We start from the raw sequence: 22,512 nt of genomic DNA on the forward strand, positions 1-22,512 counted from the left end.
TTGTGTAATGATTTAGTTCCTGTGGTGATGTCCCTGATAACTCTTGCTCTGGTGTTTCTGCTCCTGATTCCAGGTCAGTCTCTCCTGTAAATCACACACCAGTTCATCACTGACTAAGAGAACAAGGTTTTGGCTAGTTAGCATGGATCAGTTAGCCCTGCTGTTAGCCCCAGGGAAATATAGCACTGGTAAAATATCTACTATAATGTAGGGAAATTTCTGTGATTTATTTGTTGCTTCCAAAGTAAATTGTATTATTCAGGATTTTGCTGATCTAATGGTAACTGAAGCTGCTAACATTTAGAGAATGATTTTCATGGTCAGTGTTCAATGTTCTGCTTCCTGTGTTTCATCACCTTCTGTCTGATGGCTGTATTTACACACATATCACATCATAAGTGTAACTCTTCATTTATAAACAGTTTTGTAAAGAAATGTTTTGTTTATGGCCCTCTTTAACTCTCAGATTGGCATGTGTGTCCATTTATAGGTGTTTGTTTCCTATCATTGTTTCCTTGTGAATGTTGTGTTTCAGGAGTTTTCAGTGGTGATGATGATTGGGGTGTGAGATACAGTCCTTCACACATCTGTGCAGTAAAGGACTCATCAGTGATTATGAGATGCACTTATACATACCCTGATGAATATAAGATCAAGAAAGTGTTCTGGACCAAAACACCGGTAATAGATGATGAAGAGCCTCCAGATCTGTCTGAGGACCCTGAATACAGTCATAGGCTTCAGTATCTGGGAGATAAACACAAGCACTGCAACGTCAGACTGAGTCATGTGACACTGAAGGATTCACACATGTACTATTTCAGATTCATCACTGATAAACCTGATGGAAAATACACTGGTTATCCAGGAGTGAGTCTTACTGTCACAGGTGACTCTGATGAGTTTCATCTCTTCTTCTGCATTATGTTGAATAATAATCAGTGTATGACAGCAGCACTAGATATAATGTGTGTGTTGTGTTCAGATCTTCAGGTGGAGTCTCCTGAGAGAGTGACAGAGGGAGATCCAGTCAATCTGAGATGTAAAAGCAGCTGCGCTCCGACTGACAGAGACACATTCGTCTGGTACAGAAACTCACAGCCATTAACTAAGAGAAAACTCAGTAACACACTCCTCCTCAACCCAGTGAGAAGAGAGGATTCAGGCAGATACAGCTGTGCTGTAGACGGACACACTCTCATCTCTCCTGCTGTTCAGCTCAATGTCATGTGTGAGTGTGTTTTCTTTCCAAAGCCAGTAGAGTTCACTCGTCCCTCCTTTTCTTTAGAAATGATAGTAATTGGGGCTAATCTTTAAAACATTTAAATGCTCACTGTTTCATTAGTACAGTCACAAACATGAACAATGTTTGATTTTAACATTTTATGTTTATATTCAGTTATATTCAATTTTACAGCTCCCTTGTCATGGCAACGCCACGCCATAAACACAACACACTAAAACAGCTGTTCAAATAATGGTTTAAACACCTTTAAAGCTCAAATAATGCACACATTTTAACAAAATACTGATTGTAAATGCTTTAATGAAATAATAAGATTCACATTTATGTCTTTAAATCCTCCAAAATTAGCCCCCATTCACTTCTATTGTAAGTTCCTCACCATTTTCCTCTTTTTTATTGTAAAGAAAAAAAAACTAAAATACAATACATTTAATTGTGTGTGGTAATCAGTATTATGCAACAAAAAAAAAAACTGTGTTGCATAATACAATCAGAGTTCCCTGTAATTGTTAGTTCCCTTATCGAGTCACTCCCTCGACATTACTTATGGGGAAATCCATTTTCCTCTAAATGCTGAAGCCTGATTTGAATAACTCTTTTGCTTGCAAATAGCCAATGGCGCCCGCGCCCTCACCTGATTGGCTGGCAGCCTCCAATATAGGTGACGGCGGGCGCCAGAAACCTCAGAATCTTTCTTCTTCACCTGGAGCCTGGTTTCGCCGTGGATTCACGCAAACAGAGTGGACAACGTGGAATTATCCCCTCTCGCGTTCCGGAGGGTTTTTTGCTAGGAAACAAAAAAAAAAAAAGTCTCTTTGCCGCATGTGGAAGGAAGCGCGGGAAATTGTCTCTTTCGGATATGGTGAGGACGACACCATGTCCACGAGTGCCTCTGACCCTGGAGCTGAGGCTCCTTCAGAAGCCACCCGGCCTCGCTGGACACGGAGCTCATGGCTATCCTCATAGAGGAAGTAGCAGACCTGGAGCTGGACTGGGCAAGAACAGCCATCTAGGAATTGGATGGACGGGTCCTTCCTCTGCGTGGGCCGCCAGGCGGACGCCCCGCAGAGAACCGCACCTCATTTCCCTGAGCACCACGAGGAGCTCACCCGGTCATGGCGCTCCCCTCCCTCAGCCCGAGCCCATGCACAGGGTACCCAGCTGCTGACGACAGTGGAAGGGGTGGAGAAATTGGGTTACACTCGACCGCCTCCCGTCGAGGACGCTGTCGCGGCCCACCTGTGTCCTTCTCCTGGATGGAAAACCACCTCATTGCCTTCAAAGCCATGTCGAGCCACTGCCCACATCACTGAGAAGACATATATTTCGGCTGGACATGCAGCATCTGCCCTCCACACGATGGCAATCCTGCAGATCTTCCAAACTCGACTCTTAGGGTCCCTGGACGAGGAAGGCCCGGACCCCGAGTCCCTCAGGAAGCTGCGCACGGCGGCGGATCAGGCTCTGGCCGCCTCTAAAAAGGTCGCCCAGGGAATCGGCCACAGTATGGGCAGCCTCGTAGTTCTGCACCGCCATCTGTGGCTGACGCTGACTGAGATGCACGATGCAGAGGAGAAGCAGCTCCTGGACGCCCTGGTAAGCCCGCTGGGTCTTTTAGGCATCGCGGTTGAGGCTTTTTCGGAGAAGTACGCCGAGACCTTGAAACAGTATAAGATGATGACCATCTTCTACCGAAATGGTCTCAAGCCCCCCCTAGAGCGAGGTCTAGATCATCCCTGGCTCAGCGTTCAGCTGGATACGCTAGGCGCGCGTCCCTGAGCGCGAGAGAGCGCCGTGAGCCTGAACCGCCGCTTTGTCAGAGGCAATTCAGGAAGCCCCGTTTTGGCGCGAAACCACCTTCCAGCAGCCAAGGGCGACCGGCAGACAAGAAGGAGCAGCATTCCTGATGTTCGTGCCAGGAGGAAAAGAGCACGGTCCATGCACGACAGCAGACCTGCGGCGAAAAGAGCTTGTTCCCACTCAGAGTTCCCTCGGCAACCAACAGAGAAAGCCGAGAATGTTTGTGTAAATTTTGTTATGAAACTGCTGTGTTTCAATAAACAAAAAGCATTACATGTCTCAGCAAAAGAGCTCTTTTCCTCCCCTAACTATTACCCGCGACATAAGCAAAACCTCTCCTCCGGGAGACGCTTCGCAGAGCGGAAGCGCTCCACTGCTATGGGCAGAAATCTCCTCCCTCCTGGCCAAACAGGCAGTAGAGATAGTGTCCGGGGAACAGAGAAATTGTGGGTTTTACAGCAGTTATTTTCTATTCCCGAAAAAGGACGGAGGTATGCGCCATCTTGGATCTGAGATTACTGAACAAAGCACTCGCGAACCGCGCGTTAAAGATGATTACGGTGGTCGGCGCCAATGGCCTCGTGGTCAGTGCACCGACATGTAGAGCCTTTACGCTCGGGCAGCCCGAGTTCGAGTCCCAGCTCGTGGACCTTTCCCGATCCCATCCCCCGTCTCTCTCCCACCTCGTTTCCTGTCATCTCTCTACTGTCCTGTCACAATAAAAGGAAAATCACCAAAAAAAACAATACACAAAAAAAAAAAGAAAAAAAAAAGATGATTACGATGAAGCAAATCCTCGCGCATATTCAGCCCGAGGACTACTTCATTGCAGTGGATCTGAAGGATGCGTATTTTCACATTCAGATAGCCCCGCATCACAGGCGCTTTCTGCGTTTTGCATTCGAAGGTGTCGCATACCAATTCAAAGTGTTGCCGTTCGGGCTGGCTCTAGCGCTCGCACCCCTGAAGCTCAGTGGAATGTGCATTCTGAACTATCTCGACAACTAGCTAGTCATCGCTCAAACGAGAAGCGCTCTCGAGGAACACAGACGCAGGCTCCTCGCCCATTTGACATGCCTGGGACTGTCTGTGAACATACAGAAGAGCACGCTTCAGCCGTGTCAGTCGATTACATTCCTGGGTATGATTCTGGACTCGCGCACGCTGATCGCGCGCTTATCAGAGCCGCGGATCCAGTCCATTCACAATACACTAGCCCTCTTCGTTCACAGCAGAGCCATCCCCTTGAAAACGTGCAGACCAGCGTTCGGTACATGGGCGGGGGACCAGAAGCGCTGGCATATAAACTGCTTGGATATGGAAGCGGTTCATCTAGCTCTGCAGAGCTTCTTTCCATTCGTGAAAGACCGTCATGTTCTCATCAGAACTTACAACACGGCGGTAGCGGCGTGCATCAATTGCCAGGGAGGGTTGCGCTCGCGATCCCTGCAGGGCTTAGCGAGGCAGCTGCTCTCATGGACGGATTGGCTACTTTCAATCCGAGCAGTACACGTACCGGGCAGTTTGAATTGTGGCGCGGACATGCTGTCCAGGGATGGCATTTTGCACGGAGAGTGGAAACTACACCCTCAAACTATAAATATGATCTGGAATCTCTTCGGCGAGGCGGAGATCGACCTCTTTGCTTCAGAGGAGAACGCCCACTGCCCTCTGTACTTCTCACTGACAACGGCTCCTCTGGGAGGGGACACGCTGTCGAGCCGCTGGGCCAAGGGTTCCCCCGGTCAAAATAATGCCGCTAGTGCTGCAAAAGATCACGGAAGAGAGATGTGCGTTGATTCTGGTAGCGCCCAAGTGGCCCAACCAGCCGTGGTTCCCGGAACTGGTGAACATGTCGCAGCTCCCCCCGTGGCGAGACCCGCTCGCTGACTAGCTGAGCAGCCATTGGGTGACTAAGTCGCATGGAGACACACCCCGACTGGCGCATGTTCTAACATGGTTTCAACCAGGTCGTATAGACAGCACGAGTTACAATAGTAATGGCTGAGGTTGATAATAAACACATTAACTATATGATGTACCTCCCTTTTATTATGCCCGTGTTCATAAGCCGTCAGTATTCTCAAGCACCAATATATTGTTGCATTCCCCCCCCCTCCCCCATATCACACAGTGTTGCTTAACTGGATACGGGGAGATACTGATGGTGTGGGCGCAGAGTTGGCTCTGTGCCAGAGTACATCTGGGTGTTCAACCAGGTCCGGTACCCGACCTAGAGCTAATGTACTATAGTCTGAGGGCTTAGTGCTTGTTCTCTGCAGGGGCTCGTGCTGCGAGCTGTGCCAACCATTTTTCACACGGCGGGGGTTTTATATCTGTTCCTTATGTCATTAAGCAGTGATGGCACTACGCCGCCAGTGCCATAATATTTCAATAAAACATTCAAATAAAGTAATTTGTGTCAATGCAAAATCAAAATCAATCAAACCTTTATTTATAGAGCACATTTAAGACACAACCGAGGTTGACCAATATCGAAACATTTAAATAAAACGTTATTTGTGTGAATGCATATTGCAGATTATCAGAGGCGGACAGAGTACACAGCTTCATTACTTGAGTAAAAGTACAGATACCCCTTGCTAAATTTTACTCAAGTACAAGTAAAAGTACTACAGTCAGATGTCTACTTAAGTAAAAGTACTAAAGTACTTGTTTTTAAAAGTACTTGAGTATCAACAGTACAAGAGTACATTTTCTAAATATTGCATTACTACTGCCACAGTGCTTACATTGGTAAACACACCAAACACTTGAAGCGAAAACTATCATTAACTTGTTCAGAAAATGTAAATAGTCTGGCGAGGTGGGCCACGGGTTGGCACATTCCCGGGATGGACCTGCTGCGTCTTCATCCATTGTTTCGTCCATGGTTTCGTCTCTTATCTAACTCTGACCATGAGTTGACTTTGGCGGAAAGCTGAAGGTGATTGCTGATAGGCTGTCCCAATCAGTGGCGCCTGCACAATCCAATCACATTTGAGGAAAACAACAAATTGAGGGTTTCCGAGATGTTTCTTTTTTCCTTTTTTTTTTTTTTTACAGGTACAGGTACTCACAGTTATGGATAGAAATGTAGCGGAGTAAAGAGTACAATATTTGCCTCTCAAATGTACTTGAGTAAAGTCATGAGTACTCCCCAAAAATGATACTCGAGTAAAGTACAGATCCCTCAAAATTGTACTTAAGTACTGTACTCAAGTAAATGTACTCCGTTACTGTCCGGCTCTGCAGATTATTGCCTTTCATTCACGGAAGTTAATGGTGTTTGTGGTAAATGTTTCTACATGTCTAAAGTATATAGAAAGAATAAACCAGTCTTTTGATTTTGCTTGACATAAAATCATCTGCAAGGTTCGACAGCTGATTTGAACCGGCTCATTCGGGTCTTTTTGAGTGGGACATGCTACTTTGGCTTGTGTGTTTTGCGTCATTAACCCAGAACTAAAGTTAGGTTCAGTTTGATTAATGAACCAGCTCGACCTGTTACTACCTACCGGCTCAAAAGAACAATTCGTTCATGAACCAAACATCACTAGCGCTTTCTACAGCCACACCTAACAATTATGTTACTAACTACAATTTTTGTCTTGTAATTTGGAATCAGTAACTGACTATAGTTTGTAAGTAATCTATCCAGCACTGATTTACTGACTACCACACACACACAAAAGTACTGTTTATTTCATTTGGGATATTTCCTAATAAGTGACATGACCTGTTGACACAAGGATCCATGGATTTGTTGTTTATGCGAAATTCTGCCCGTATTAACTGTATGTAAGAACAGAAATAGAAGTGTTTGGTGGGGTGAGTGACGGTGATGCTATATATTTCTCCTGTAGATCCTCCAGGGAATGCTGTGATCTCCATCAGTCCATCTGGTGTAATAGTGGAGGGAGATTCAGTGACTCTGAAGTGCAGCAGTGACTCAAACCCTCCTGCAGAAATCAGCTGGATTAAAGGAGGAACGCTTGTAGGATCTGGAAGAATCTACAGCATCTCAAAGATCAGCTCTGATGACAGTGGAGAATACAAGTGCAAGTCCAGCAATGAACATGGAGAGAAATACTCTGATGCTGTGACTTTAAACGTCATGTGTGAGTTCATGATAAAACATAAGATGCAAATTTTCTGTTTTGATAAATTTAGTCCATATTAGTAATTTTAAAAATGTGTAATAAGATTAAAATATATATATATATACATATGATAATTTATATAAGATCCTCCCAGGAGCATCTCAGTGTTGATAAGTGGATCTGGTGTAATAGTGGAGGGAGATTCAGTGACTCGATTCTAAGATGCATCGCGATGCGGACGTGGACGATTCTGAATCGAATCACAATTGTCAAAATTCGATTTTCTAAATGTTAATTGATAACATAATGTTGACAGAACGCAAAGGCGCCCGGACAGTCTGTGGTGTGCGCATAACAGAGACGCGTGATGGTGGAGCGAGAAATCCGACCGGCGCCCTCTGCGTTAAAATAGCGTAACTTTGGCTTTATGTAGTTGAAAGGAAAAAGGACCTGGACAAGAGCCACACTTTATGCAAGTAGAGATCCAGACTGCGACCAAATGAGCGACAAGAAGCCGCACTGGTGTGACCACCACGTTGTGCAATTGATAAGAGCTGCAACTTCTGTTACATACGAGAAACATCAAACGGCAAACAAAACGAAAGTGAAACGAAACTGCGCTATTCGTTTGAGCTGTGGCGCGCGGACCGTTTAGCGCAGCGCGAGCTCAGAACAGGTTGACAACTCACAATCAACATCTCAGAGATCAGACGCTGTAACTGTCACAGATGAAGGTTTTATTTTATAAAGAGTTCAAGACAGTTATGCAGCTTTGAGAGTTAATCTGAACTCAAATTCTTCATCTTTCAGTGCATCATGGTCATGGCTGGCCCGTCGGGTTGGGGATCACTGTGGCGTGTTTAGGATTCTTCATCGTCATCATCATCATTCTGTTTATAATGTAAGTTTGATTAAAATCATTCTCAATTACAGTGAGTGAATGCAATTCACTTTCAGACTAGTGCAGGTGGAAATGCCTCATGTGATGTGATTAGTAATTAATCATTAAAATGCAGCTTACAAGTTTAATGTCTGTTAATTCAGGAGAAAACGAAGAGTTGCTAAAGCTGAAGACCTCACTGACCTCACCGAAAAACAGGTAAATCTTCCGGACACAACATGTGAATAGTCTAGTTAGACGGGGCCATTCACACAGAACGTGAGAAACAAGTCAGTGGAGTGAGAGACAAAAAAACCCAAAGAAAGTTTACCGCCTTTTAATTTGAGTGCCGTGTTTATAACGGTCAAACACGTCCGTATAGCACGAGTTTACATAGAAAAACAATGAAAAGTAGAGCACTGAAATGGAAAAGCGTGTTTTGTGTGTACAGCCCTTAAATGTGAATAATAATAGTCAATAATAGTCAATTCTTTCCAAATCAATTTTTTTTTCTAGTCTCTTTAGCTCCAAATCAGTTTGTTTGAAAAAAATGAAGGAAGATCAACAGTTCAAGATAGTTGAATCCTATCACATGAAAGCGCAGTAGAAAAAAAAAAAAGAAAAAAAAATCCTTTAAACAATCCAGGGAAACAAGTTGCTCTGTTTCAGTCAATAAAAGGGGGGAAAAAATATGTGAGCTGAGATCCCACCTCGAGTAGAAGAAAACAGTAGAGTTCACGATATGACGTTTAGGCCTAACGTTACTCAGTCAATCTAGTGTCCAGATCCGTGGGGCTCGCCATCAATTGAATCTCCACAACGTTTCCACAGGAACAAAAAAAAAAACCTGCCCTGTAATTTAGGCCAAACGATAACAGATATTTCCATGTTCAGTTTGCATATTTCAAAGAGAAATAACAATTAAGACAGTGATATGCTAGATTACTATCTCATTACAGCAATAAACTAAATAACTCACACATAACACAAAACAATTATCAACATGACTCGTATTAAACCCAACTATAACATTCACACAGATTATAGATTAGGACAAAACCCATATTAAATCCATAAATACAAACTCAGCATTCTACTTAGAAAACATTAATTCAAGAGATTATCACACAATTGCGTAGACACTTGATCGTTATTGGATTAGCAATACAAAAAGGTTGAACACTCACCAAATCCGTGTTAAATTATGATTTTATAAATATTTAGTCTCAAAGTTCGATCTTTAAGCACATTTATCCGCAGCAGCAGCTCTGCTCTGGCACCTCGTCACAAAATGGAGGATTCAACTCTCTCTCCGCAGGAGCGCGCGTTCTGGAAAGAGCAGGCTAGGCCCCGATCACACCTGACGCGTTTTTTGCAGTGAGAGGCGCCTATTTTCAATTGGTTTCCTATGGCAGCGAGCGTTCTGCGCGCTGTTTATGCGCCTGCTGCGCCTCGCGTTTTACCGCGCGCTGCGCCTCGCGTTTTTGAAGTTGAAAAAAAAAAGCAACTCCGAGCGGAAAAAGCGCTCGACGTCATCGCGTTTTTTTCCACTGTCCAATCGAATGAAGTGAGAGGCGGGCCTTCCGTTTAAGTGATGAAAGCGATCAGTTGCTTGAACGCCAGTAGAGTGCGATGATAGAGGATAGTGGTGGAAATTTTGATTCTTTCCAGAGACTCGTTCATTTTCAGTTCGTTCACCAAAATGATTCGTTCAGATTCGTTCACTGATTCGTTCAGTGATAATTTCTTCATATTACATATATACTGCAGCAGGTGGCGAAAAAGAGTGCATTTTATGCTATGTTTTAATGAACGTATTTACTTGTTACAAAAAAAAAGTGATTTGGCTTTGTTAAAATGTTATTTACTAAATTAATAACATAAGTATAAATAAGTGGTTCAGATGACCAAACCAAGGTTTTCTTGCATAATTAACATTTTAATTGTTTAGTCAGCCATACACATTCATAAATCTGGGATTATATTAAACGTTGATGTTCTGTATGTTGAATATGAATATAAACAATTATATGTGCACACCTATAACTGCGCTTTGAATGAGATTGTATCACATGCTAATTGACCGATCTACCCAGTAGCCTACTCTCATTCACGAACGAAAGAACCAGTTAGTTCAATTCGTTCACGAACGAGATCTCTCTCTCGTTCAGTAGATCCAACCAAATACATGCCCCTTCACAGCCCGAACTGAAATGCTATTTGCTGACGTTATGAAACATAACCAATACTGTCAAATTTTTTTGGTTTGTTTTAGTTTTTAGAGAAGTGCATATGACATGAATAAAACGTAATGAATTCATTTTTGATAATACAAAATGAACACAAGTAGTCAAGTAAGTTGTTCAAAGTGCAAAATACCACAAAACTAAGACTAAAACACAAACAAAATATAAGAAAAGCAGGTAACGAGAAGTGTAAATTTAAATCAAGTAAACAGTCAAGTGCACCCCCCTTAGCTCAAACCAAGTAAAAAATGACGATGTTAATTTGTCTTTGTTATATTTAACCAATATCTTGTGTTATTAACCTGTTTTCATTACAATGGTAAAGTGTAAATTTGTTTATTTGATGCATGCTAACTACACAAACCTAGCTCTATCGGTTCGCCATCATTATCGTTCAAACAACTGGGCCCGGTTTCCCAAAGCGTTCTTATCTCTAAGTAGTTCTTAACCTATTCCTTAACCTCTCTCTTAACCTTATGGGACGGTTCCCGAAACGTGGCAGCAATATATGTTACAATTTTAAAATATGTAGGCTAGGCTATTATAGGCTATTATAGTTTGGATTATTTTTTATAATATCCAATAATCATAATAAATTGCAATTTCAACTATTTCTGAAGTGCTTCATTTATAAAGATCACCGCTTTCTCACATAAACAGCCCCTGCATGAGAGAATAATTGATTCTCGAGCCATCCATATCAAACAATTCAGCACCATCGCCACGGACAGCGCCGGGAAACGTCGCACGTAAGAAGGTATATCTTAAGCAGCTTCCTAAGGTATGGTTCGGGGAACACACTTAGGAACATAAACACCTTTGGTAAGATATATCTTTCGAGCTCTCTTAGCGCGCTGAGAGTGAGTGTTATCGGGAAACCGGGCCCTGGTTATTTTCGTTCATGAAAGACATGTACCAGTTCGTTCAACTCGTTCACAAACGATAAGATCTCTCTCTCGTTCAGACCTATGGTTCAGACTCAAAAGCAACTCGGTCAGTCAGTGAAGGGCGTATTCGTTTACTACATCCAACAAATCACATGCTCCGTCACATCTCATACTCGAAGGCTATTGGCTCGAGGTTCATTCTTTGACAGGTTGAAAACACCGGTTCACTGAGCTGCGCATGCGCTGCTAATAGCGCCGCGCTGCTGTGGAGGGAGGGATTTCAGTGAACGAGAAATATGAGTCAATGGATTACGTAAACGAGAACGATTCGTTCACCTAAAGGATTCGTTCAAAAAGAACGATTCGTTCACGAACGTAACATCACTAATAGAGGATAAACTGGTGCTCTCGCGGGTTACCAGGAGCTTAATGACTTCACGAACCGTAACTACCACAATGTTAACAGAAAGTAAATACCCAGCAAACACATTTACGTTGTGGCAACGTCTCTGGCACGTTGTATTTCTGCTATGGCAACGTCGCTGTCTACGTGCTCGCAACATTGTAACAACGTAGAATTGTAAGACGTGACAGGGCTGTAGCAACGTTGCTGCGCGACATTCAGCAACTGAGAGACGACATTCTGACAATATTTTTATATGGTGTATTTTGTTAGATAATTATACTTTTTATCGTTTATTGTTTATCTATATCAGGGCCGGCGCTCCGCACACGCACATCACGCACTGCGCGTAGGGCACCAAGTGCTTGTGGGGGCACCAAAAAATCTGGGTCGTGAAAAATCATCACAATAGGCTACTAGTATTGAACAAATAAAATATGTCTAAAGCATGTTAATATACAAAAGCAATACAAAAGTAATATAGGCCTAGACCAAATTAGTCGAGAAAAAGGTGAATCTCCTGTGCCAGTCTCCCTCTGGTGCCCCCCCTCCCCACCTCCCAGTGGTCTGTTCGATTATGCCTCAATCAATGTCAAATTTGGCAGACACCGACCTCAGACATCGCGTCGAAAAGCACCAAGAGTCGGGGGCGGGAAAAAGAAAAAAGAAGAGACAGCGGGATGATGCTCGCGCCGAGTCGCGCGTCGCTTGCATGTAAGACAATGTTTTAAATAAAAATGTTAGTTTTGTAGCCCTTGCGTGTATGCAGTGGCGTAACTTTGTTTTAAAAAGTGGGTGGGACACTGCGGGTGCGGGGGGGAACACAATGCTTAATCATAAAACAGATATAACACTACGATGTCCAGCAATCGATTTAAATAGGCTAGTACATTGATTGGGTTTAAGTGGTCGTTCAATGAGGCCTATTATATGTTGATCCGACAAAATTAAGCGTGTATTTAAGTGGTCCAGGGGTAGAATTTTTGCCAAGCGTGTCAGAGGTTCTGAGTTCTAATCCGCACTCATATAGTTTTTTTTTTTTTTTTTTCTCATCAAAACCGATTATGTTTTTCAGTGGTTGTATATCAGGCAGGGACACTTTTTTTGTGCTTTTTGTTTTCTAATTTCACCGGAACGAATAGAGAGTCTCCACAACGGATTGAAACGCGCGTCTGAGTGAAGGCTGTGCGCGAGCCAGAAACAAACATAGTATCCGCGCCACTGATCGCAGCGGCAACGAGCACTTTGATCAGTTGATTTAAAAAAACAACACATTTCAGCGCTAGATCGCCTCTTATTTAAAAAACGAATGAAATGAATGCTCTGCTGGTTAACTGGAGATGTTTTGTTTGTTTGTATTGGTACATTCGTGCCGCGAGATGTTTCAAAAGTGGTGGGGACAATATCGACCTTAGAAAATAGTGGTGGGGGCATGTCCAGGGGCGTCGCTAGTAGTGCAAAAGATCCGGGGCTTTTAGCCCTGCATGTTGAGTCTTTTATTTTAAAAACTTTGAAACTGCAATAAGAAAAAAAAAACACAATCTCAGTGTTTGTATATTTTCATATTCACAGAGTTGTCAAATTATGTACAGAATTATTATATTGTGCCTCATCAGACCTTTGCACTTTTAACTTTCTGTGTTTACATTGTTCAGTTCCAAATCTGTGTTTGTAGTAATTGTGGTGGTATTTGGTATTTATATTTTAACCTTTATATAATTTATTTCTTTTCATGTTTGGTGCCATTGTTAATGTAAAATTATTTATTTGCATTTATTTTATTTAGCGGGGCACCGCCAAGCATTTGTGCTTAGGGCACCCAAATGGCTAGCGCCGGCCCTGATCTATATTATTATTTAATGGGGCTATCAACACCTGCAAGTGTAGCCTACACTTTGAAGAGTAAAAATGACAGAAGGTTTCGTTAATTCAACTTTATTAAAACTGCATATAATCAAATTGCACTTCCAAAAGTCATACATTTGTGAAAAAAAAAAAAAAAAGAAATAAAGGAATATACAAATTTATTTTAAGTATAATAAATAAAACATAAAAAGAAAAGGCAGATCAGAACATTTAAAGAACAAAACCGGGTCTGTATGGCGGACAGTAGCCGAAAGCAGGTGTCACCGGGGAAACATCCACAAATTCAGAGGAGCAAAGAAACGAATGAGACTAAATAGCGGAAAAATCAAACGAAAAACTAAACAGTGCGAGCGATGCTACATTAATCACATTATAATTAAAGTTGTAGGTTGTGTTTGATAGCTGAGGTAGGCTAAACGCAATACTCACGTATCCTTGCTCGATGATGAATGAGAACACAATGAGCCCAACAACAGGTGGTTGGAATTTAAAAGGCTGATTTTCGCGCTTCAGGGCAGTGACGAGTACATTATGTAGTCCAGTGGTTGTCAAGACAGCGTTGGTACAACCTTAAGCAATGGCCCTGAACGGTGGTTTAATACCAACATTGTGACAACGCTGTAACAACCTTCACCACACAACGTAGTTATAGCAACCTTTTGGCCATGTTGTTAAAACGTTGTTAGAAGGTTGGCTACGTTGTGCCAACGTTCTGTGTTTGCTGGGTAAAGGTAATAAAAGGCTGATTTGACGTTTACTTGACTGACAGGACAGCTGTATCATTAGTTGCCTAGCAACATAAAAAACGCAGCGCACTGCTCGTTCTGTGTAATGTAAAGTGCTGTGCACCTCGCGTTTTCGAACCAGAAAAACGCGTAAGGTGTGATCGGCCCCTTAAAGGGCCAGTAACACCCTTTTCTTTCATACATACTACAACCAAATGGAAAACTCAAATAGATTAAGAACTCATAAAAAAATATAATAATTTTCACTCAGAACTAAAGGCATAATAAGAAAGAAATAAGTTTTCTTCTTTTATATAAATGAATTATAAAATGAATGAAATCAACATAAAATGAATTAAAACACTGTTGTGTATTGTGTTTCTTTTATTACCGGGCTAAATCTGAGTGACTTAGACAACTGTGCTACATTATCTTCTAGTCATTGATTAGCATACTCTGTCATGATAATCTATAAATCGTGTTCCGGGGGCGGGGTTTATGTAAATTTTAGGGTTGGTTAGTGCTGGGCGGTGTACCGGTTCATACCGAATACCGGTGTTTATTTTTGTTATGATATGAATTTTTAAAATACCGCAATACCGGTGTATGTCGCTTTAATAACGATCGGAACGCGGCGCGGCACGACACTGTTTGAGAGGGTCCTTTTTCACTGTTGCACTGTGGTGATGCACGTATCAAGCGTGACTTTGAAGGTGGATAGGTTAAACTATAATTGATAGCTGTCAAATTATATTACAGTGTTTCCCATACATTGGTTCACAATATCAACATAGCCTTTTGGAAAATCTATTTGTGGTCGGCATTGACATCGTTGAATAAACATGAGCACTGCACGTTTCAAAATCAAAACGCGGCGCGGGTGTTTTTATATGAATGTATCTGAAGTGAACTGACGGTCTTTAGAAAAGTTTATTTGTTATTACGATTGAATCTTTCTTTATCTTTCCTGATAAAGCAGCGTTTATGAGCGTTGCTGCTTTGTGTACAGCCGTTACCGGGGAAACCGCTATTTCTGCCGCTCCTAAAGCGCCTCCTGCTGGCACCTCTTTGTAAACAGCCTTGCAAACCTGTATTAATACTAGTGTGGATTTTTTTCTACAATATTCACTCATGACAGTAAAATAGGGCATTCTAAGTCAATCTACTGCAGTATGTCCTCTCTCACTCAGTGAAAAATGTGTTTTACACCCAGTCATGCTTGAAAAAAAAAAAAAACGTCATAAACCGTGAAACCAGTGTAATTTAGAAAAATACCGTGATGTGGATTTTTGGTCATACCGCCCAGCACTAGGGTTGGTGATGTCACTAACCCGAGAGGAATGTTGTGTAGTCTCTACCAGCCGTTTGTTGCAGTCCTTAAAAAGCCATTTCTGTTAAAGAAAATATCTCCCTTTGCTTTGAACTTTGAGCGTCGTAACTTTGCAGATGTTGTTTATGCTCAAGCAGCAACATTACACACTAACTAAAGTTAGAAAAGTGAAATAATAATCAACCACCCCTTTAATGTTCTTCTGTTTCAGGACAATCTGCACTCTACCGTAACAGGGAGAGACGTTCATGTTTCTGAATCAGCCGATTGTGATGACGCTCAGTACGCCAGTGTTACTTCCAGCAAACCCAGAAGAGAAGCAAATGCTCCTGAATGCAGAGAGACTGAGAAGATCCAGTACGCAACTGTCCAACATCACAGAAACAAACAGACGAAGAGAGCAGAGGAGAACGAAAGCCACTACGACAGTATCAGGATTGGTCAGCCTGATTCTGTCCTGAGGTGAGAAGAACGAGCTTAAAGAGACAGTTCACGCAGAAATAAAACATTTGCCGTCTACTCACCCTCATGTGGATGAAAGGAGCATTTATAGTTCTTTAAATCTGGATTTTTTTTCTTAATAACTTTGTGTCCCACTGATGTTTCAGAAACATCTGAATTGTTATGGAGGTAGATTTGTGTCTTTATTATTCAATCAAAAAAAAGGTTGCTTCAATCAAAAAATATATTTTCAATCAAAAAAACCCGTTTCAATCAAAGAAAAAAAGTGTTTGAATGCAAAAATATATTTGAGACTCAAAAAAATGCATTTGAACACTATTTTTTTTTGCTTGAAAATGTTTTTTTTGATAGAAGTGAAGGTTTTTTTGTTTGAAGCAACTTTTTTGATTGAAGTATTGTTGTTTTGTGTTTGGGCCATATTATGGGTAGGACATTTGTGTCTTTATAATTCAATCAAAAAAGAAGTTGCTTCAAACAAACAAAACATATTTTCAATAAAAAAATCACTTCAATCAAAAAATAAACCTTTTCAATCATAGAAAAAATGTTTTTGAATGCAAAAAAATATTTGAGACTCAAAAAATTGCACTTGAACACTTTTTTTTTGATTGAAAATGTTTTCTTTGATTGAAGTAATCTTTTTTGTGTTTGGACCATGTTATGGGTAGGACATTTGTGTCTTAATTATTCAATCCCAAAAAAGTTGCTTCAATCAAAAAAAAAACATTTTCAATCAAAGAAAAAACTGTTTAAATGCAAAAAAAAAAAAAATCATTTGAAGTGTTTTTTTTTATTGAACTTTCTTTTTTTTTGAATGAAGTGAAAAAAGTTTTGAAGTCGTTTTTTTTTAAAATCATTTTGACACAAACGTACCGCAGTGGGGGCGGGTGCTTCCCCATTGGTCAGACATGTTTGAGTGACAAGTGTCTACACCAACGACGTCTTTCTGACAAGCAAGTCATGGTCGCCACTCGCCAGCGAGCCAGGAAGCAGTGGTGGAGTTGTTGGTAAGTAGATAAAACCGTATTAAAATGATTGGTGTCACGTTATTAGCCTACTCTGTTTGATATTTCGATTAAACATACAGCTTGCTAACTTAGCTCACGTTGACTAATTTGTGTGATGGTGTTAGATATCTGACGCCTCATATTGTCAGGCAGGCTAGCAGGGTGCGCTAACGGCTAATTGAATTGTTTATTTCACTTAAGTAACGTTACAGAGGCTTGCTATGTGCTTGTGCTATATTGTGTTATAATACGTAACGTCATTAGTGGTCAAACAACAGTCCACAGGCCAACTGTTGCCCACAGCGCTGCCTGTTTAGCAGCAACAGGTCATGCAGAGCCTGAGTCTATCTTCTCACACAGCCCACAGGATTACAGCTATTTGACCGTCCCGCTCTCTCTCTCGCTCACGGGTAGTGGTCTCCCCACCATCACAGTCAAATGCTCGCAGACACAGAGGCAGATGCTGTTATTTTGAGAGCGGGGCTTACATATGCCGTCCCGTACGGAAAATAATGTTGCATACCACCGGTAACATGAATATATATTCCGTTGCTCGGTGCGCAAACTAGCTGTGTCAGGCATTATTTATAAGTAGCCTAATGTCCTGCACAACTCCACATGGAAAACTGGCAGTTCAATGAAGTGATGCTTATTGTCTGACATAGTGTACAAGTAGTTACTAGCTTAAAGTATTGTGCCAATAATGATCCTTCTGGTAAATTTGGCATTCAGTTGAGACACAAAAGCTCTTAGTTTAATGAAAATCCTTGGAAAAGAAGACAAGATGGTTTGTTTAATTAGTATTCATTTATTTAGATTTCTAATATCATATAGTATTGTCCTGTCAACCCATTACAAGTCTTGCCTTATTCAGTGTTGATTTATTGACATGTTTATGTAAGATGTTTTATTAGAAGGTGTGTGAGTGAAAGTTGTCTGAAGTTGTATTTTTCTATTTTATTGCAATGCTGATTGATAATGTAGGACTCTGGTCCTGGCTTGGCCTAAGTTTTGGTGTCTCTAAATGCTGTGCTCTGTAGGCATGACACATTAATTTCTTTATGTGATACTTTATTTTTTGCATCAAATTATTTGAAGTATTGATAAGCAGTATTGATATCGATACAGGTATTGCTGCACTCTCAATTATAACTGCTCAATAGTGTCGTATGGTTACTTTTATTATACAAGCCATCAATTTTGATGGCTTGTTAGTGTAACCGTTAAGCATAATGGCATTAATGCTATATATAGCGTACATTTAGCCAGATATTTTTTTTTTTTTTTTTTAAAGTAGCTAACTAGCTAAAGCCTTAAGTAGCTGAAATTAAGTTGTCTCATGTCTCTGTCTGCAGCAACACACACACACACACACACACACACACACACACACACACACACAGACAACGATAGCTACCTACATTAACTGCAACATCTTTCCAGGCAGCAGATGGACTAATTGTTTTTCCTGTTGATCAAATTATGTTTTTTTAGGCCAAGAACTCCACTAAAACTTTTTGGAACAGGATTGCTTAATAAAGGTAAGAATGGATGGGTAGATTTTATTTATGGTTTTGCTCTTTTTATGTGTCCGGTGTATTGTAGGTCATAACCATTTTCACAACAGCCATCTTTTCTCCCTCCCATTTAGAAAGACCAATACTACACATCACCTCTTGTGCATGTCTTCATGGCAAGGCGATTATCACATACTCAGGTTACACTCCACTTGCTGTTAACTGGATTCACACTTTTTAATCTTTTTAAAAATATATATATATATATATTAGTCTTTTTAGACTCTACCTGCTTCATCTAAAGTGATTGATGGTGTTATTGTTGATAACAGTGGTTAACTTAGGATCTAATCTCTCATCCCAGTATGACGAGCAGGCAGCCACTTTTGGAGTTCAAAGGTTAAGGTCACTGTGATCTCACAAGGTGGTTTTAGTCTGAAGAATGTGATCTTTGGGATGGATTGATAAATTAGTCAAAATTAACCTAAATATTCACTTTCATATTTAAATTATATTCCTTCAGCCTTCACCACATGGGGTAAACAGAGGATGTTGGCCTAAATGGCAAACTGACTCTTGTTGCTGGAGGAATATACGTACATGGAAGTATTTTCAACAATCAACTTTCTCTAGCATAGTTTTTAGATAATAGAGGAAAAAAATATATCCATGGTAATGGTGTGAATGAACAGGGAGGTCAATACATAATTTTGTCATAGCATCACTTTTTTATTTCCCCCTCTTATATCCAGAGTTGCTGGTGAAATATTTGCAGTGAGCCTTGGCCAAGGTGGACCGCCTCCAAGCTTTCTTCAAGAGTGGTGTTACCAGTATCTGGTGACCGGGACACTGAAGGACATCACAAAAGAAAATGTGCATGATGCAGAGTTGTCCACATTAATTTTAATTAGTTTTGATGCAAAAAATAAAGTATCACATAAAGAAATTAATGTGTCATGCCTACAGAGCACAGCACCTAGAGACACCAAAACTTAGGCCAAGCCAGGACCAGAGTCCTACATTATCAATCAGCATTGCAATAAAATAGAAAAATACAACTTCAGACAACTTTCACTCACACACCTTCTAATAAAACATCTTACATAAACATGTCAATAAATCAACACTGAATAAGGCAAGACTTGTAATGGGTTGACAGGACAATACTATATGATATTAGAAATCTAAATAAATGAATACTAATTAAACAAACCATCTTGTCTTCTTTTCCAAAGATTTTCATTAAACTAAGAGCTTTTGTGTCTCAACTGAATGCCAAATTTACCAGAAGGATCATTATTGGCACAATACTTTAAGCTAGTAACTACTTGTACACTATGTCAGACAATAAGCATCACTTCATTGAACTGCCAGTTTTCCATGTGGAGTTGTGCAGGACATTAGGCTACTTATAAATAATGCCTGACACAGCTAGTTTGCGCACCGAGCAACGGAATATATATTCATGTTACCGGTGGTATGCAACATTATTTTCCGTACGGGACGGCATATGTAAGCCCCGCTCTCAAAATAACAGCATCTGCCTCTGTGTCTGCGAGCATTTGACTGTGATGGTGGGGAGACCACTACCCGTGAGCGAGAGAGAGAGCGGGACGGTCAAATAGCTGTAATCCTGTGGGCTGTGTGAGAAGATAGACTCAGGCTCTGCATGACCTGTTGCTGCTAAACAGGCAGCGCTGTGGGCAACAGTTGGCCTGTGGACTGTTGTTTGACCACTAATGACGTTACGTATTATAACACAATATAGCACTAGCACATAGCAAGCCTCTGTAACGTTACTTAAGTGAAATAAACAATTCAATTAGCCGTTAGCGCACCCTGCTAGCCTGCCTGACAATATGAGGCGTCAGATATCTAACACCATCACACAAATTAGTCAACGTGAGCTAAGTTAGCAAGCTGTATGTTTAATCGAAATATCAAACAGAGTAGGCTAATAACGTGACACCAATCATTTTAATACGGTTTTATCTACTTACCAACAACTCCACCACTGCTTCCTGGCTCGCTGGCGAGTGGCGACCATGACTTGCTTGTCAGAAAGACGTCGTTGGTGTAGACACTTGTCACTCAAGCATGTCTGACCAATGGGGAAGCACCCGCCCCCACTGCGGTACGTTTGTGTCAAAATGATTTAAAAAAAAAACGACTTCAAAACTTTTTTCACTTCATTCAAAAAAAAAGAAAGTTCAATAAAAAAAAAAACACTTCAAATGATTTTTTTTTTTTTTGCATTTAAACAGTTTTTTCTTTGATTGAAAATGTTTTTTTTTTGATTGAAGCAACTTTTTTGGGATTGAATAATTAAGACACAAATGTCCTACCCATAACATGGTCCAAACACAAAAAAGATTACTTCAATCAAAGAAAACATTTTCAATCAAAAAAAAAGTGTTCAAGTGCAATTTTTTGAGTCTCAAATATTTTTTTGCATTCAAAAACATTTTTTCTATGATTGAAAAGGTTTATTTTTTGATTGAAGTGATTTTTTTATTGAAAATATGTTTTGTTTGTTTGAAGCAACTTCTTTTTTGATTGAATTATAAAGACACAAATGTCCTACCCATAATATGGCCCAAACACAAAACAACAATACTTCAATCAAAAAAGTTGCTTCAAACAAAAAAACCTTCACTTCTATCAAAAAAAACATTTTCAAGCAAAAAAAAATAGTGTTCAAATGCATTTTTTTGAGTCTCAAATATATTTTTGCATTCAAACACTTTTTTTCTTTGATTGAAACGGGTTTTTTTGATTGAAAATATATTTTTTGATTGAAGCAACCTTTTTTTTGATTGAATAATAAAGACACAAATCTACCTCCATAAATTGTTTAATGACTTTTATCATCATGCAATCTGATCCATAACATGATTGTTGTTTTATTTGATTTTCTTTAGGCGATCAAATGTGCAGACTGTGGAAGAGGCGCCTGTGATCTACAGCCGTGTCAAATGAGTGAACGAGACCATCATGAAGACAAAGGCCAAAACAATGAAACAATATTCTGAGAGTAGGGCTGTCAGTTTAGCATGCTAATTCACTCAGTTATTTATTGTTCATTAAATCAGGTAAATAGACGTCAGGAATGCAGTGTCTTTTTCTCATTACAAGAGCAGAATACAAAGGAAAGAGCCAAGAACCAACAACACGTGTTTAGTGAGACTAAAAACATTTTGTGATGTCACTGGCTTGGTAATTTGTTTCTTAAAATCATTTGAACTTTTGACTTTATGTGTTTTCTATAAGCAAATAAAAAGCCCATATCAGTTTTACCAAATTCATGCTTGTGTGTGGTCATTTCTGGGTCATTGAAGACCTAACTCAGAGTAACCTACTAAATGTGATAGCTGGATTAATATTAAAGGTGCTCTAAGTGATGTCACACGTTTTTCAGGCCAAAACATTTTTTGTCACATCCAGCAAACATCTCCTCACTATCCGCTAGCTGCCTGTCCCCTGAACACACTGTAAAGACACGCAGTCTCTGTAGACAGCCCAGGCTCCACAAACAGCAACAAAAACAAACTGGCCCAGCCTGGACCACGAAACATAACAAACAGTGTTCCAGCCAATAACCGACAAGAATGGTGTGGGGGTGGGGGGGTTAGTGCGCGTGCACATGAAGGGGGGTGTGGGGGGTGGAGGAGAGAGAAGCATGAGGAGGGAAGTTAGCTAGAGGAGAGATGTCCTAGACAACGACTAACATTAAAATGTATATAAAATTTAAAAGGAACAAAGTCCCGAATTTAGTGATGATTATTTGTAGAGCAACTTCTGTGTACGTGTGTTAAGGCGAGGTCAATCATGTTGGTTTAATCCGTTTGACTAAAATAACATTTTACGGAGCTCCTAAAGTCAAATGGTGGTGGAAATTATATTTCTATGCTTTTGCGTTTTCTCTCAAATCCTTTGCATTACCCATGCATGCAACTTTTGCGAGCATTGAAATATAATTTCTCCCCCATCTCATACTTTTGAATCTCCATGTCCTTTTAGGGGTTTTGTATTAAGCAATA

The 22,512-nt window shown here is 40.6% G+C and overlaps 1 protein-coding gene and 1 long non-coding RNA gene across 2 annotated transcripts in view; both read left to right on the forward strand.

Annotated features, from left to right (window-relative positions):
* Window positions 1–21,773, forward strand: part of LOC311076079 (B-cell receptor CD22-like) — a 22,143-nt gene extending 370 nt beyond the window's left edge. The window contains exons 2-9 of the mRNA XM_084103961.1: window positions 17–73; window positions 536–889; window positions 986–1,231; window positions 6,913–7,167; window positions 7,960–8,050; window positions 8,194–8,248; window positions 15,698–15,948; window positions 21,394–21,773. Coding sequence (XP_083960087.1) covers window positions 28–73; window positions 536–889; window positions 986–1,231; window positions 6,913–7,167; window positions 7,960–8,050; window positions 8,194–8,248; window positions 15,698–15,948; window positions 21,394–21,451 — 1,356 coding nt within the window. The 5' untranslated portion in view covers window positions 17–27 and the 3' untranslated portion in view covers window positions 21,452–21,773. The remainder of the gene's footprint in view (window positions 1–16; window positions 74–535; window positions 890–985; window positions 1,232–6,912; window positions 7,168–7,959; window positions 8,051–8,193; window positions 8,249–15,697; window positions 15,949–21,393) is intronic.
* LOC311076089 lies at window positions 16,819–19,607 on the forward strand. Its single transcript, XR_014604613.1, has 4 exons — window positions 16,819–16,955; window positions 18,450–18,496; window positions 18,607–18,672; window positions 19,225–19,607. It is a non-coding gene; the product is annotated as an uncharacterized lncRNA (long non-coding RNA).
* Window positions 21,774–22,512: the final 739 nt, after the last annotated feature.

This window comes from Abramis brama, assembly GCF_963993115.1.
Source record: "Abramis brama genome assembly, chromosome: 25".
In the NCBI taxonomy this organism is placed as follows: Eukaryota; Metazoa; Chordata; class Actinopteri; order Cypriniformes; family Leuciscidae; genus Abramis; species Abramis brama.